General features: G+C 49.4%; 1 protein-coding gene across 3 annotated transcripts; it reads left to right on the top strand.

The window, feature by feature from the left end:
- Positions 1-4169: 4169 nt before the first annotated feature.
- Positions 4170-12992, top strand: LOC115638467. 3 transcript variants are annotated; one of them, XM_030540037.1, is made up of 3 exons: positions 4170-5291; positions 7870-8259; positions 12355-12992. In XM_030540037.1, the coding sequence occupies exons 1-3, from the start codon at positions 5287-5289 to the stop codon at positions 12782-12784; spliced, it is 825 nt and encodes a 274-aa protein (XP_030395897.1). In that variant the 5' UTR covers positions 4170-5286; the 3' UTR covers positions 12785-12992. The 3 variants fall into 3 exon arrangements, 1 of the variants encoding a protein (XP_030395897.1); XR_003997443.1 differs by lacking the exon at positions 12355-12992 and having other exon boundaries at positions 4170-5318; positions 7870-8467; XR_003997444.1 differs by lacking the exons at positions 4170-5291; positions 12355-12992 and adding an exon at positions 6105-6256 and having other exon boundaries at positions 7870-8467.
- Positions 12993-16965: the final 3973 nt, after the last annotated feature.

A 16965-nucleotide genomic window follows, 5' to 3' on the forward strand; every position in this document is an offset into this window, starting at 1 on the left:
TGTTCTACACGTCAGCCGCCAGCTGCTTCCCGAGAGGCTTTGCGCTCCGTGTGCCAATCCCCGGGTAACGCTGTGGTGGAATGGGAACCCTGCAGTCAGGCTGTGCTGCTCACAGGAGTCAAACGCCAGCCTTGGCTCAGGAACCCAGCATCCTTAGCAGCTCAGCGTTTGGTTTTAGAACAGAAAGGAGAGAATCTTGTTCTCCCCAGAAAGACATTAGCATGGTCACTGCATGTGGCTCTTGGGGCTCCCTCCCCGTTAGGAGTTAGCTGTGCTTTCCACGCGTTTCCACAGCAGAACCACCAAAGTGACTCTGGCGCCCCAGTGCCGCTGGCTGTTCAAAACCCTGCGCAGAGAGAAAAAGAACAAAAAGTGTGGGGTTCAGGCTGATTGTACAGAGCGCAGCCGCCCGCTCACAGTTGGATCCCAGCTGCAGGTGGCAGACGCTAACCCACAATGTACCAGTGTGCAGCTCATAGCCAGTTGCAGCGATTTTGAATACTAGTAAAGCCCAGGAGCCTGCATCTCTCCCGTGCTGCACCATTGACTTTCAACGGCAGTGGGATCGGAACCCCATCTAGCTCCTGATCCTGGGGGGAGGTTCCAAGCCCCTTCAATGGGTGCTTAGCACCTTTCTGAGTTCCTGAGGGGACAGAGAAATGGCAGGTGGAGCAGAGCACTAATGTGCCAGAAATCCAGGTGAGGTGCACCAATAGTGAGCTGAACCATGGCTTGAATGTGCAGCAGGACCCTGAGAGCTCGTGACTAAACCCTAATCATTATCCAACCCTGATTGTCCTCACCCCAAGCAGTGTCCTTGCAGAAGGCCTGTGCCCCACTGTCATATGCAACCCTCTTTCATTGACCCAGCCTGCCCGCCTGCAGTCAAGCGTGCAGAGAATGTGTGCAAACGTTTACTGAGTGGCCCGTAGGTCCCAGCCCGCTGGTGCACTTGGGATTCGGCTTTTAGGTAGACTTGGCCCCGCCTCAGTGCGTGGGGAGGAGGAGTGACCTCTTGAGAGCCCTTCCAGGCCAAGGTTTCTGTGATTCTGATGCATCGCACAGTCATTCCGTTCCAAAACCAAATCTGCACCGTGCCACCAGTGTTTGCTCTCAAGGGAGAGCAGTGACCCAGAGCTAGGGCTGAGTTGGCAGAGTGAGTGGAGAGAAGTGGTTTTGCAGGAGCATGACGTCAGCCCGGGCGGGAGTGTGTTGGTGGCTTTTTCTGCACTAAAGCCCAGCAGCAAAAGCTGAATTGGAGGAGGTGCCAGGGGCTGCTTTTGTCTGGGACAAGGATGCTTCTGTCCACACCACACCTGGTTGTGTCTTCCAGCTGCTGGTCAGATGCCATGGGGGCAGCAGCCTGGCTGAGGATGCTCATCGTTAGGGTTCCTGCATCCCCATCCAAGGTGCAGGAGCTCTTCTGTGCCCAGTCCAGGCAGTTAGCTCAAGGGATAGGCTAAGTCAGGGCCACTCTACTGTCTAGCACAGTGGAGCAAAGCCCCTGGGACAGAGACCACTGTGGTGCCTAAACAGCTGGCAAGAGCAGCCACTTCAACCCTGCTTTGCCTGTTGCCTGGGCTGCCCCCTTCCTGAGCTGATGGCCTCCTTTGGAGTGTATAGGCCCTCGGGTGGGGTGACATGATCTTTTCTCCTGGCAGAGGCTTGGTCTCCAGACGGGTTTCCCTTGCCCACATGGTGGTATGTGGAAAATGCGTGAGCCAGATGTGGTGAAATGGACTAATTTGGAGCAAGCGAGGTGGGCGAGGCACTTTTTGTTGGGGCCCTAGTTGCCTTCAGCCTTTCTAGACTATCCCATGCGAGTTGGGCATCATCCCCTCCTGGGGGTGTCTCAGTGTCTCTCTTCCTGTGCTTTCAACCACCTCCTGTTTCTCACCTCCTGACGCTGATTCTGTTTCAGCCAAGCATCTGTTGTCCTGGTTGCAGAAAATACTCCTTCCACCTGTGGTCTTCGAATCAGCCGCATGGCAGCTGTGGTCGGAGAGCCGCCCGCCTTGGGTAGCGGGAAGGTGGTTTCTAGTCTTGCTGAGCGGTTGCCTGGAGGAGAAGGCACTAGCTTGAAGGGGGCATCATGCTTGAGTGTCTGTTGGCATGATGCAGCATCCATCCCCATTCTGTCCCATTGCACCCACTGAGCTGCCCGTGGGCCCTGCGTGTCAGGAGGAACACTCCCTGGGGAGCTTTGAATGGCGCGAAGATGAGCTGAGAGAGGGAGAGCCAAGAATCTCCCTCCATTTAGTGCCAAATCTTTTAAAAGTCCCTTTGGGAGCCCACCAGCTCAAGCAAGTCTTGTGTCTTTGGGGAAGAGGGAGAAGAAACACAAATGTGGGAAATAATTTACCCTGTCTGCATCTAAGCAATTCTCTTGTTTGGGGGCAGGGAGCAGAGAAAGCAACACCTGGCAACGTTGACTAAGGACAGTACTTCCATCAACCTGCATTTAGTTCATTGCCTATGGGAAACTGACCCATTTTCTAGAGAAGACTCAAACTAGTTTAGAAAATGAAGTGCTACTTGATTCCCCTTTATATATTTTTAGTACTTGGGGGCAGGGAAGAGCAATTGTAGGGGAAAAGCCTGTGGAAGCAGTTTATTTTTAACCCCTTAGATGGTTTCTTTTGGCCTTTTTAAAAAAAAAAATGGTCCTGGCTTTTGATGTTTATGCTGCCTACCTGTAAATCCAGATGTACTTAAGTGGCTGAAAATCCTTGTTCTTAAATCAGATACACATTATAGTTTTGAACTATATATATAGTATATATATATATATATATATATGCGCCTAACCCAGCAAAAAAATAAAGTATTTGGGGGTGGGAAAATGCATTGTTCTTTTGAACGAATCACAATTGGGGGATAAAATTGTGTTTCCGAGTGCCTCAAGATATGAATTGTTTTCATTTTTTTAAAATAATTTTATACAAGTGTCAAAACAGCTGGCTGGATTATTTGGAATTTTTAAATAATCCTAACTTTTTTAAAGTAGATTTTGAGAACTGTCCTGTATATAACAGTAATGTAGCAATAAATGTGACATTTTATAACAATATTACTTTTTTCCCCCATATCTGTCTTTCAGATGTTGTATACCTATGAATGAAAAGTTGTAATAAAGGTTTTACCTTGTACTAAAACCGAAGGTGTTGGTAGGACGTTGTTGCTGTTCAGTTTTGTGCTTTGGCCGTACTGGCATTAGCCCATTTTCAACCCCAGGTGTCTAATTTCAGCCTCCGTGATCCACATTTAAGTAGCTAAAGTTTGGCCTGAACTTCCAAATTGCTCACAACTCCCTTTCCTGCCATGTTCAATTTCTCCTCATTTCCCTGTCCTGGGTTTTCTCCTGCTGTCTGTCACCGCAGTATCTGGGCCCCTTCCATGTAAATCACTAGCACAGTCCCTAGCAGATACCATGGAGTGTCTGACACTGCTCCCTTTTTGGGGTCTGAACACTGCTTAGGGGAGGATTTGTGCGGTTTCCATTGTATGTTGTGTTTGCACCTGCCTGCCTCAGACTCTACAGGGTCGGGTGAATTGAGCACCATGTAGGGGCACTTCTCAGGCAGTGCTAAGCCTGGGGCGGTAGTTGTCATGTCGGGGGGGGGGGGGGATCTTCTGCCCCTCCAGAGTGTCTGAGCACAGTTTGAGTGTGGAGTGTGAGCTCTGCAGAGGCGAAGTGCTGCTCCCAGCTTGTGCCCCTGGGGCAGGAGTCAGCAGTGTGTTTACACACAGAGGCAGGGTGATTCAGGTAAGAAAGGGCTGGTGGCTCGTCTACGCCATGCAGCTTTTAGCGACAAGGCTGTGTCGATGCAGCCTTGTTGCAAAACGTCAGCATGTGTAAAGGCTCTGTCGGTACTTTTGCAGACACAATACTTCCCGTTCCATTAGCTTTGTCAGCAGGAGAGCGCTCCGTCCGACATAGTCGCATTCACACTGCCACTTGCGTCGGCAAAACTTTTGTCTTTGGCCAGGGGGGCTCTTTAAAGTTTTGTCAACAACTTTGCAGTGTAGACGTACCCTTAGATGTGCCTGTAAAGCAGAAATCCGAGGGGTGGTGCCAGCGGGGGTTTGAAGACAGGAGGCAGGGGACTCTGAAATGAGGGAGCTGTAAAAAAAAAAAAAAAAAAAAAAAAAAAAAAAAGGAGGGCATAACCAAGGAAAGGAACAGCATGTGCCTCATCCCTGGAGTATCTGAGCCCCTTGCAATGTCTAACCGATTTCTCCTCCCAGCCTTTCTAGAGCAGGCCTGTTATCCCAATTGTACAGATGGGCCACTGAGGCACACGCAGACTAAAGGCCAGATTTTCAAAGGGATTTAGGCACCTAGTGAGATTTTAGAAAGCACCTAGAAGGTTCAGTGCTTTGTAAATCCCACTAGATTCCTAGCTGCATCTTTGGTTGCCTAAAAACCTTTGAATCTCTGTCCCTGAGGCACTGGCCTGGAGTCGGACAGGAAGGCCGTGGGGGACTCTGAGGACATCCGCCTCTGCTGCAAAACGAGGCGTCTGATAGATGGGAGTAAAACCAAGGCAGCACTTCTCAGAGACTCCAGCAATCGGTCCCGGGCGGTGGGGAGGGACGACAACATGAAGAGCAGCACAGAGGTCACCTCTAATATTTAGTTAATTTTCTTGTTTTATACAGGAATTAGGTACAGTGCTCCTAGCAGCTCATTTCTAAACTATCTGCCAAAAAAACCTGATGGTTTTTAAGGTATCCCAGGTGCCTAAGTAGCCCCTGGAATCACAGATAATGTGGCCCCCTCTGCCCTGCCCAGTTCTGAAATGGTGCCCCTGGTAGCTGTAGATAAGGTGGATGGTGGGTGCTTTCCTCTCCCCATCCCAACTTGGGGCCATGGGGGTTGGGCCCCATGTAAGGAGCTGTCGGGGGACCTTGTGTGGAGATGTTTGTTCCTTCTCTCTTCCAAGTTGGGTTCATCATCTCCAGGATGTGTTGGAGCCAAGCAGCAGTGTTTCCTAGATGCGAGGGGTCAGTGCTGATGTTCCTTGCAGGAAGGAGACATACCTTCCTAGCAGTGGAGTTTTACTTTCAATTTCCCCAGTCATGTGATTTCTCCGACCTTGGATGCAGCATTAACCTTTTGAGTTTGACTTATTGCCCCCCAGCCCTTTCTAGCCAGTGTTCAGCTCACGCAGCGTCTTCTCGCTACACTTCAGCAACTGCCTTCCTAGGAAGCAAAGCCGAGCTGCAGTAGCTGCTTCATCCCAGACGCAGGGAACCGGAACATCTGAAAGCTGCAAGAAGGTGATGATGTATGAGTGACCCTTCTTACTTGACAGGTTTGCGGCACGTCTTCATTTCAGATCTGCGGAGAACAGCCCGTTAGTCCTGGAGCTAATTCTGCAACCGCTCCCTGCACAAAGATCCCACGGAAGTACCTTGAGGGTTTAGCAGTAGAATATCCACTCTTTATGGTATTTATACAGGGTTCAAGCAGGTGTAGGACAAGGCTGTGTGATCTGGATTCTCACTCTAGATGCCTGAGGGGGCAGATCATAGACTCTGCTGAGCCTGCCCCTTAAAGCACAGACTGGTGCTGAGTGTGGAATGTGGGAGCTGGAGCTGAGACCCACCAAACTCATCTCATGGATGCCACCACAGCTCCAGTAGAGGGGAACAATGTTCAGTCCCTACTGGGCTGGATTAAGACCAGTGAATGTCTCTGCAGCCAATTAGCAATGTGCTGAAACAGTCCCCTAATTAGTGCTAATTGATGAGAAGGTCCACGTGTATATTACATCTCAAAGTAACTTTATAGGCAGCAGGTTTAAAACAAAAGGAAGTTCTTCACGCAGCGCACAGTCAACTTGTGGAACTCCTTGCCTGAGGAGGTTGTGAAGGCTAGGACTAGAACAGGGTTTAAGAGAGAACTCGATACATTCATGGAGGTTCAGTCTATTAATGGCTATTAGCTAGGATGGGTAAGGAATGGTGTCCCAGCCTCTGTTTGTGAGAGGGTGGAGATGGATGGCAGGAGAGAGATCACTTGATCATTGCCTGTTAGGTTCTCTCCCTCTGGGGCACCTGGCCTTGGCCACTGTCGGCAGACAGGATACTGGGCTAGATGGACCTTTGGTCTGACCCAGTATGGCCGTTTTTATGTTAGAAGAATGTTAAACCCAAAAGTTCAGAAAAGGCAGAATTCTCTGTCTGGGAGGACGCTGGAATGAACGTGGCTCTAGACACAGTGTGAACGGTGAATGGAGCAGTAGTTCAGGTTGGTTTTGTTTGTTTTCCCCTTTGTTCTGGCTACTCAATGTAACCTGGTTACCGTCTTTAATGCCAATCGTTTTGCTTACACGTTTTGATGGACAGGTGTGGGTACTTCCGGATCCTGCCACCCACCCGGCAGGGTGCATCTTCTTTATTTTTCCATATGAATTTATTCTGTGGTGCCTCCACCCCCCTCGCTCCTTCCTGGCAGGGTCACCAGGGCAGCGTGGGAGGAAAATTCTACCCACAGGGTAACCCCCAGTTACTTGCCAGAGAGTTGGGGACTCCCAAGAAATAACACAAACACATACAATATATTCAACACAATAATTATATTAAACAGGAGACAAAATTAACATAATGGGTAACACTATTGTTAGGTACACCGGTGCACACGGTGCTAATACCCGTGACTTTCCCCAGTCACGTGACTTGATGTAGCAAATGTAAGATCAGTGTCCATTTGGTGCATGTACCTTCTTGGGGCCCTTGATGACCGATGACCACGAGATCTTCTCTGCCGTGGTTTAGCAGTGTGGCTGACGGGGTTCAGTACAGCCCAAAGGACTCACAAGTGGGAGGAGGTGGAAAGTCCCTCCACAAGGGGGGTGTAATACACAGCAGGTTATAAAATCCCCAAACCCTCACTCTCTGGCTTGAGAACACAGTTCAGGGAGCAGGGGGTCCCCAAAACAAGTTCTTTGACTGACTGACTGACTGACTAAAAGATGGTGCCCTCACAAACTCCATGAATGATGCTCAGGTTCAGAGCTGACTCTGGACTCCTCCGTCATTGCAGAGGGGCTGATCTCTGCTGGCCAGGATCCTCTTCAGGCAGGAGTCGGGCTGCTTTGGTCCCAGGGTTTCCCCTCCCCACAGAGGGGTGCAGGGCTCAAGGGCAGGTTACACAACTACACTAACATCCAAACTGTCATCTCCCAGCCCAGCGTCCAGACGCACTCCCAGCAGGCAGCAGCCCTGGGCTAGCAGCCAGAGCAGAGCTGACCGTGTGTGGACTGGGCTCATCTAGGAAGCTGGAGGGCGAACTCAGCCTGGCTGGGGAAGTTTCCCAGCAAAACTCTACAGACTGGGAATCACCAGGGAGAGGGGAAAACCCAGCTGAGGGTTCTTGCTTCCAGGTCCATAGAGGACAGTTCTCAGGGGGAACCCTGCATGCAGGCCTGGGACTCCCCAGCTCCCCACACAGCCAGTCCTGCCCTTGCCCTGGCTGGCTCCAGACTGACTCTGAAATGGCTTCTTCTCTGTCCAGAGCTCCCTGGGAGGGGCATCTCACTCCTTAATGGTTGTCAGGCAGACTCTGAGTGTGCCTTGGCTCCCCCTCCCTACCTCTCCCTGAGCTGCTGGCAGACAGAGCCCCAGGAATCTAGGAATCTCCTTGGGGGGTTACACTTTTTTGGCTGAAGAAGCTTCCAGAGGCCAGTGTGGATTTGAGGACATCAAGAGATTGAGAATCCACCGCTTCTCTTGGTAGCTTGTTTCCATTGTTAATCATGAGATACAGTTTTATTTTAAATCCAGAAAACTTCTTAACTTCATCAAAATCAAGGGTTTGGGGCACCAGGACTGACACGCTAATGATTTTCTTTTGTGCTCCAGTTTAGCATCTAAAATGTCAAGCTACGTCATTGAAGTTGCCAACAACAGTAAGGGATGTGTCACCGTTGTTGTTAGTACCAATCCGGTATTACGATTGTTGGGTGATTCTCTGACTGTGACCTTCCCCGCCTACGAGCTCCTCAAGTCATTCTTCACTAAAGACAAGCAGAGTGTTTCACCAGGGGAAACCTCAGTTGTAAACAAAGTTAGTATCTGGAAAATGTTCACCTATGGAGTTGGGTTGACAGGAGCAGAATGGTACTGCATGACAGTGACCAGAGAGGATGATGAGTGGGTGGCTGTGTGTCAAACTCCTCTGCGTTGCACCTGGATTGTGGAGGATGAGAAAATCTACCGCCAAGATAAACTGTCAATATGCAAACCATTTAGGTAAGTTGCTCTTTCTCCTTCAGATTGTATCACTGTAACCCAGAATCCCCAACCTCAAATCTTCAAAAGCCACCAGTCAGACCCCATGAAATCATGCAACTGGCATAACAATCATGATGAAAATGAAATGTTCTGCTCTTTTTCTTTTCCATTTGGTTTCAGCCCTTAGGTCTCACTCGGTTCATGTTTTCAAGCTTTCTTCTGCAACCATAAGAGCTAGAAACTTACTTTAGAAATAAAATAAAATGAAAGCTGAGATTCTCGTGTAATAACATGACTCCACGAGCTGGGGCTTTCAGACAAATACCAAATATCATGAGATTTGCAACCAAATTGTGAGAGTTGGCGATGCTGGTAACCTGACTGTACCTAATTTTTAAAAATCCATTCAAAATCACTAATTATACAGAAAATCCTACATTAAGGTTACAAATCAGAAAATGCCAGAGTTGTTGTTGCCTCTTCATTCTGAATTTATCCCTCTTTTTGCATGTGCAAGCAGCTCTCCCCATCATCACAGAGGAAGTCTGGGACGGAGCTAGGGACAGAACCCAGCTCCCTGGGTTCTAGTCAAATGCTTTAACACTTTCCACCTCATTCACTGTCTGTTCTGTGCAGTGAATGAAGCTCTAGTCCTGTAGATAAATGGGAATCACATCATTAAAGGCTGCCATGATGCATACGCACAAGGGGCTGAATTAAGGTTGCCCAAGCAACCTCATTCTGCCATTTTCTAACTTCTGTGAGCGTGACTTGGCAACCTGAATAAAGTCCCTCTAATGGAACACTTTCCGTAGGTCATTTCCTTTGCTTTTGTAAAAATTTCATCCCGTGAAGCCAGACTGACGTCACTTGAAGCTGTGTGGTGGGCAAGTCCTTCTGAACATTAGGCCAGTTATTAGGTGCCTCGCTGCGGCTTCTGGTTTGGGGAATCTTGGTCCATTTCTTTTTACTTGCTCTAGATGTGAAGGACTTCAAAGGAGATTTTTTTCAAAGGCCGTTAGGTACCCAATTCCCATAGACTTTCACTGGCAGTTAGGTGCCTAACTACCACTGGTGTCCTGGAAAATCTCCTAATTCATTGAGTGTCATCTTTGTTCTCCTATGATGGAATGGTACAGAAAGAAGGGAAGAGAAAACAGTCTTCGCTCTGTTCTTCACAATTGCATGTAAATCTTGGCCAGACCCCTAACCTGTGTAGCTGGACTGAAGTGGCTGGTTTGGTTTTGCAAATCTTGATCCAATAAACCAGTGGTTTTCAAGCTTTTTCGGCTGCATACCCCCTTTCCAAATAATGTAGTCTACCATGTACCCCCATCAGAAATCGGGTCATAATAGACCTATGATTAGCTTGCTAAGTCTTACTTAATAAAATGTGTTGCCCACCGTTATGGGATCTTTTCTGTATACCGCCTGACGAGAGCTCACATACCCAGTTTGAAAACCTCTGCATTAGACTTTTCTTTTGACATAATCAACTCTCAACCTAGGAGATTGTTAGGACCTTGCATCAATTTTATCTAAACTACCAGATCTGGAGGTGTTCAATAAAAGTCTCTGCTTTTGTCTCATCCTTATAATGGGAAAACCAGGGGATGGGATGGAAGGGCTGGGTTCTGGGTACCACCCAGGGCCGGTGCAAGGATATTTTGCGCCCTAGGCGAAACTTCCACCTGGCACCCTTGGCCTCCCCCCTCCCCCCAGAGCATCGCTTATTATAAACTTTCAAAAATGAATACTGCATAATGTGGCATTGTTCATTAGAATTAATACATATTCGGCTTGAAAATTTATTAATTTCATTATTTAGCCTACATATTTAATGAAAATAATTGAATAACCTGACAGGGTGTGGGGCTGGCTGGCTCTGGGCAGGGTAGGGGATGCGAAGCTGGTTGGAGATGGGGTGTGGGGTTGGCTGGAGACGGGGTGCGGGACTGGCTGCGTGCAGGGCAGGGGGTGTGGGGCTGGCTGCAGGCAGGGCAGGGGCTGGATGGAGATGGGGGGTGGGGGCTGGCTATGGACAGGGCAGGGGGTGCAGCAGGGACTGGCTGCGGGCAGGGCAGAGAGTGAGGGGCTGGCTGTGGGCAGGGCAGGGGGTGTGGGGTGGCTGGAGACAGGAGGTATGGGGCTGGCTATGGGCAGGGCAGGAGGTGTGGGGCTGGCTGCGGGCAGGGCAGGGGGTGAGGGGTGGCTGGATACAGGTGTGTGGGGCTGGCTAGAGACAGGGCAGGGGGTGTGAGGCTGGCTGTGGGCAGGGCAGGGGGTGCAGCAGGGGTGGCTGCGGGTAGGGCAGGGGGTGAGGGGCTGGCTGGAGGCAGGGGAAGGGGTGTGGGGCTGACTGGAGGCAGGGCAGGGGATGAGGGGTTGGCTGCAGTCAGGACAGGGGGTTCAGCTGCCATGGATGGAGCTGGAGCACAAAGAGCAGCTGCAGAAGGAAGAGCTGTTGGACAGAAGCTTCTGTGAGGAACCGGCTCTGTCCCATGGAGAGGTACCACTGCGGGATCTGCATTTTAAATAGCAGTGGGGACGCCCCTGCAGCCCCTTGCCCTCTCAGCCTCCTGGGCACTGGCTCTCTGCGGCTCACTCCCTAGGGGCTCAGCCCTGCTCCTCTTGCCCCCAGTCCCTCATTAGGCCTGGGTGCCTGTAAAGCATGCAGCATATCTTTGTACTGTGTTAATGACTCCTGAACTGGTGGGGGCTATGCCTAATTGCTGCCACTATCTCTTTCTTTGCTGGGCAATTAGATGACAATTAACTTGGAATAGCCCAGAGGGGTCAGAGTAGAGAAGGAGGGAGGAGAGACCTTTAGGTTTCAGTTCTGTGCAAAGCCAGTTAACTTTTCTTTTCAGCTGCCTATAAACAAACCTAGTAGAGAAAAGAATTTCTTCCCCACATCCCCTCCCCCAAAAAATCGGTTATGATTTTAATGGATCCAGAAGCAAAATAAATCTGTAATCAAAAAGACAAGTTTCCTGTTTTCCCTTCCACAAAGATCTATTTCCAACCCAGGTAACTTATTATTTATTACCTGTAGTAACTATGTTCTCACGTTTGAATGATACACTGTAGTGGTGTCGGAGTTCTTTGGAAATCCCTCAGCCCTTTTGCGGTGTTGGGAGTGAATGCTAGACCCTCAGTTAATTACTTTTACCTTACTTCACGTGCCCATCTTTTGGTCATTAATTTTTGAAGTTAAATTAGATTTTCAAAACCCACCTTTAAAATGATGTTCATGCCGACAATTGCATTTTAATTGTCCAAACGGGGAAATCGATGCCTTGAAATTATGGGATCTAATTTTAAAATTGTATTAAAAATGTGGCATTATAAAGGGGAAATATTTTAAAAGGTTTTACCAGCATCCCCATTACTGCTACCCAGGATTCTGCTTCAAGCAGTAACAAGGCAGGGAGTGGGCAATGGACAGATTAGTGTTCAGTGGTACTTCAAACAAAAAGACATTTACTCTTAAATTATCTCGTTGATGCCTAATTGACGCTCTAATAGCATGTATCAAATATGTCAAAACTTTGCTGAATAAGCTTGTTAGCATTTTTAAGGGGGACACTGAACATTCCAAACAGTGATAAGTGGTGCCTGCGGGCGGTCCACCGGAGCCGCTCGAGCAGCCGACCGTCCGCAGGCACGACTGCGGCAGCTCAGACGCCCTCACTGTCCCAGCAGCAGCGGCTGCTCAACCATTTAAAACAAATTTTGAGGGCGCTTTTTGGTGCCCTCAAATCTCGGCGCCCTAGGCAACTGCCTAGTCTGCCTAAATGGTTGCACCGGCCCTGGTACCACACAATGTAGTTAGATTGAGTATGGCCTTGCAAAAACAAACACTGGGGTGGTTCAGATCTAGATTTCCTTTCAACCTGAGTCGCTCAGCGTGAGACCGGGGGAAGAAGGTTGGTTCATATACAAGATCCCAGTTTTGCCCATTGCTGTTCTGTTGGGCCCTTTTTCTGGGGAGACGTAAGGCAGGGAGGGGGTTAGCGTGTGCATGAAAACTTTGCTAATGAATCTGATGCTTTTCGAAGCACTTTTCCTGCTGGCAGGACTGACACACTAATCATTTCCTTTCTGATCCAGTTTTGTACCTGAAAAATCCTGCTACATCATTAAAGTTACTAACAAAACCAAGGAAGTCATCAGTGTTGTGCTTCATGAAGGTCTGCTAGCCCAAGTGCTGAGCAATGGACTACGAAGAATTTCAAGCCATGTGAGAGACCGTTACTTCAAGTCAGGGGTTACAGTTTGTCCAGGAAAAACAAAAACTATTCATAAAGTGAACCCCAGAAATTTATCCTTCTACAAATCCATCGCTAATGTAGCAGGCATGGTAAATATGTCAACCTATTCTATAAAGGTGATCAGGGAAAGGGATAAACAGATCGCTCAGTGTAACACCCCTTTGCATTGCACCTGGATCGTGGAGAGCCATGGAATGTGGCAAGAAAATAAACCTACAGAAGTTTACAAATTTCAATTAACATGCTTTTCTCCTGCTGCTTGCTTATAAAAATATGGAGAAGATGACCCCAATGAATACGCCTTATAAATCCATGGGGCTTCACCAGTATTTGCTTTGGGAGCCAACACAACAGTTGTGTGCGTCCTGGTGACTGACTATGTGAACTAATCATTTGCAACAAATAATTTATCTGATAATTTTTTTCAATTTTGAATAAATCACTTGCAAATAATTTCTTAGTATTTAGCCAGTTCCACTGAGGCAAATTTATTCACCACTTCTTTGTGACAATCGAATAAACTCTCTATGAATATATTTTTCTCTTCATTATTTCAGAGAAGCATCTAAACCAGGGGTAGGCAACCTATGGCACGTGTGCCGAAGGCGGCACGCGAGCTGATTTTCGGGGGCACTCACACTGCCCGGGTCCTGGCCACCAGTTGGGGGGCTCTGCATTTTAATTTAATTTTAAATGAAGCTTCTTAAACATTTTAAAAATCTTATTTACTTTACATACAATAGTTCAGTTATATATTATAGAGTTATAGAAAGAGACCTTTTAAGATGTAAAATGTATTACTGGCACGCAAAACCTTAAATTACAGTGAATGAATGAAGACTCGGTACCGCACTTCTGAAATGTTTAGATCAGGGGTCGGCAACTGACTTGTCTCCTCTTCCTGTGGCCTGGTCCACATGCCACTTTTGAACCAATGTAATGGTTTTGGTTCAGGGTGTGATTCTTTAGCAAAATAGTTAAAATCAGCACAACCCCCACAGTGGGGGCAGTCATATTGGTATAGTGGTGCCTCATCCCAGATAGCTTATTTCCTTTCCATTATAGGAATAAGCTATACTGGTATAGGCACCACCAACTTTATACTGGTATAATTGCATCCACACTGCATAGGCGCTGTACTGCTTTAAGCTATATCAGTACAGTGAAAGCACTAAATCTTGTGTGTGCAGACAAGGCTTCGGAATATATAGTTATGTGTGAAAGAGAAACATTCATAGGTTTGGAGCCAACAGTTTTTCAGGCCCTGGCCGGCTCCATTGCCGTCAGTGGGATCAGGCCCATCCCATTGTTTTGGGTGCATCTCAAGGTCAGCGCCAGAGGCTGCCTGGTAGGAACTGCTCCTGGTATGGGGCCACGGCCACGCCTCCCTACGGGAAGTGCAGGGGGCATTGTGCCTATGGGAGGAACAACGCTGCCCGGAGCTGGCCAGAGTGCAGCTGCTGCCCCTAGGAGAGGGACAGCGTGTGCTCCCGCCACAGGGCTGGCGAGCCCTGCTGATTTGTGTTGCGGGGGCACCATGGCTTGGCCTCACCTCCTCCTTCCCTCTCTGGAACGGTCTGACCCATGTGGCACTTCAGACTTTAATTGCCTCTGCAGCATAGACTGTGTCTCTTATGAGGCATCTCAGCTACAGGCCAGGGAGCTGCCCAGGAGAGAGTTCCCAAATGCCCTGCAGTCAGGGCCGTCCTTAGGATTTATGGGGCCCTACACAATATTAAACTGATGCCCTATGCCTGACGGCAGCCTGAGCTCGCAGCCCGGGGGGGGGGGGGGAGACAGGAGGAGGGACAAGGCAGCAAAGGATAACGAGACACCTGGCCTGCCTCATGGTGGTGGAGAGTCACAGTTCCCGGCGCAGAGACCCCCGTACCGTCTCCCTCAGGCAGAATGGATGTGCAGAAGGTACCTAATTAAAAGCACTAAACTTGGGAATAAAAAAATGTCAGTCACAGGTTTTTTGACATGGCCTGAAGTCTGTCAGACATTTATTTGCAAATCTTTGTAGTAAGGGTGAGTCACCTGTCTTGCGGAATACAACATTCAATATTTTGGAATACATGATGCAGCGCTTCTGTTTTACATTTTCTTAAGCAGTATTTCTAAGCTGATTTTATATTTTAAGTGTACTCTTAAGCCTTCATAAAGTAATCCTTCCAGATTACTACATATTTAACTCCCTGAAACAAAGACATTATATTGAAATCCGTCACGGAGGTTTACTGCATTTATAACAATGTTCATTGCTTCAATGGGTGCTCAGCACCTTTCTGAGTTCCTGAGGGGAACAGAGAAATGGCAGGTGGAGCAGAGCACTAATGTGCCAGAAATCCAGGTGAGGTGCATCGATAGTGAGCTGAATCATGGCTTGAATGTGCAGCAGGACCCTGAGAGCTAGTGACTAAACCCTAATCATTATCCAACCCTGATTGTCCTCACCCCAAGCAGTGTCCTTGCAGAAGGCCTGTGCCCCACTTTCATATGCAACCCTCTTTCATTGACCCAGCCGGCCCGCCTGCAGTCAAGCGTGCAGAGAATGTGTGCAAACGTTTACTGAGTGGCCCGTAGGTCCCAGCCCGCTGGTGCACTTGGGATTCGGCTTTTAGGTAGACTTGGCCCTGCCTCAGTGCGTGGGGAGGAGGAGTGACCTCTTGAGAGCCCTTCCAGGCCAAGGTTTCTGTGATTCTGATTGTGACGAACTGGGAATGTTCTTGATGTTTCCTCTGAATACTGTGTTGGTGCCTCAGTGTCCCCTATGCAGTTCTTAAGTATCTAGGTGGTGGGATAAGGGTGTGTGATTGCTGCAGAGCAAAGGGCCAATGCACCTAAATGCCTGGCACTCTGTCTCCTAGCAACTGATGGCCTGGGCCCCTTCTCTGCAAAGGTGCCAACTGAAGGGGTTGGAGACAAAGGGATCAGGTGACCTCCTGGCCCGGGAAAGGAGCTGAGCAGAGAGGAGGGGCTAGGGGGGTTGTTAGTCTGGAACTGGCTGGGGTCAAGGGTGGAGGGCAGACCTGGGGGTCTGGCTCACTGACCCCCAGAATGGACCCGGCCGAGGGGTCCGGTTCACTGTACCTACAAGCTCTGTTTTAGACCCTGTTCCTGTCATCGAATAAACCTCTGTGTTACTGGCTGGCTGAGTCATGTCTGACTGCAAAGTGGGGGTGCAGGACCCTGTGGCTCCCCCAGGACCCCGCTGGGGCGGGCTCGCTGTGGGAAGTGCACGGAGGGGCAGAGGATGCTGAATGCTCGAAGGAGAGACCCAGGAGGTGAAGACGTGTGAGCTTCTTGTCCTGATCAAGTCTGCTCCAAGGGAGAGGAGGCTCCCCAAAATCCTGACTGGCTTTGTGGGGAGCAGTTCCAGAGCATCGCCCAGGGACTCCGTGACACTGATGCATCGCACAGTCATTCCGTTCCAAAACCAAATCTGCACCGTGTCCCCAGTGTTTGCTCTCAAGGGAGAGCAGTGACCCAGAGCTAGGGCTGAGTTGGCAGAGTGAGTGGAGAGAAGTGGTTTTGCAGGAGCACGACGTCAGCCCGGGCGGGAGTGTGTTGGTGGCTTTTTCTGCACTAAAGCCCAGCAGCAAAAGCTGAATTGGAGGAGGTGCCAGGGGCTGCTTTTGTCTGGGACAAGGATGCTTCTGTCCACACCACACCTGGTTGTGTCTTCCAGCTGCTGGTCAGATGCCATGGGGGCAGCAGCCTGGCTGAGGAGGCTCATCGTTAGGGTTCCTGCATCCCCATCCAAGGTGCAGGAGCTCTTCTGTGCCCAGTCCAGGCAGTTAGCTCAAGGGATAGGCTAAGTCAGGGCCACTCTACTGTCTAGCACAGTGGAGCAAAGCCCCTGGGACAGAGACCACTGTGGTGCCTAAACAGCTGGCAAGAGCAGCCACTTCAACCCTGCTTTGCCTGTTGCCTGGGCTGCCCCCTTCCTGAGCTGATGGCCTCCTTTCTGCTCTAGAGTGGAGTGTATAGGCCCTCGGGTGGGGTGACATGATCTTTTCTCCTGGCAGAGGCTTGGTCTCCAGACGGGTTTCCCTTGCCCACATGGTGGTATGTGGAAAATGCGTGAGCCAGATGTGGTGAAATGGACTAATTTGGAGCAAGCGAGGTGGGCGAGGCACTTTTTGTTGGGGCCCTAGTTGCCTGCAGCCTTTCTAGACCATCCCATGCGAGTTGGGCATCATCCCCTCCTGGGGGTCTCTCAGTGTGTCACCTCCTGTTTCTCATCTGACGCTGATTCTGTTTCAGCCAAGCATCTGTTGTCCTGGTTGCAGAAAATACTCCTTCCACCTGTGGTCTTCGAATCAGCCGCATGGCAGCTGTGGTCGGAGAGCCGCCCGCCTTGGGTAGCGGGAAGGTGGTTTCTAGTCTTGCTGAGCGGTTGCCTGGAGGAGAAGGCACTAGCTTGAAGGGGGCATCATGCTTGAGT

This window comes from Gopherus evgoodei, chromosome 22, assembly GCF_007399415.2.
Source record: "Gopherus evgoodei ecotype Sinaloan lineage chromosome 22, rGopEvg1_v1.p, whole genome shotgun sequence".
In the NCBI taxonomy this organism is placed as follows: Eukaryota; Metazoa; Chordata; order Testudines; family Testudinidae; genus Gopherus; species Gopherus evgoodei.

Bases quoted from the DNA above. Each gene is read 5' to 3' on its own strand.
- LOC115638467 (XM_030540037.1), top strand. The intron at 8,260-12,354 runs GTAAGTTGCTCT...TTTCTGATCCAG, and splicing joins TCAATATGCAAACCATTTAG to TTTTGTACCTGAAAAATCCT.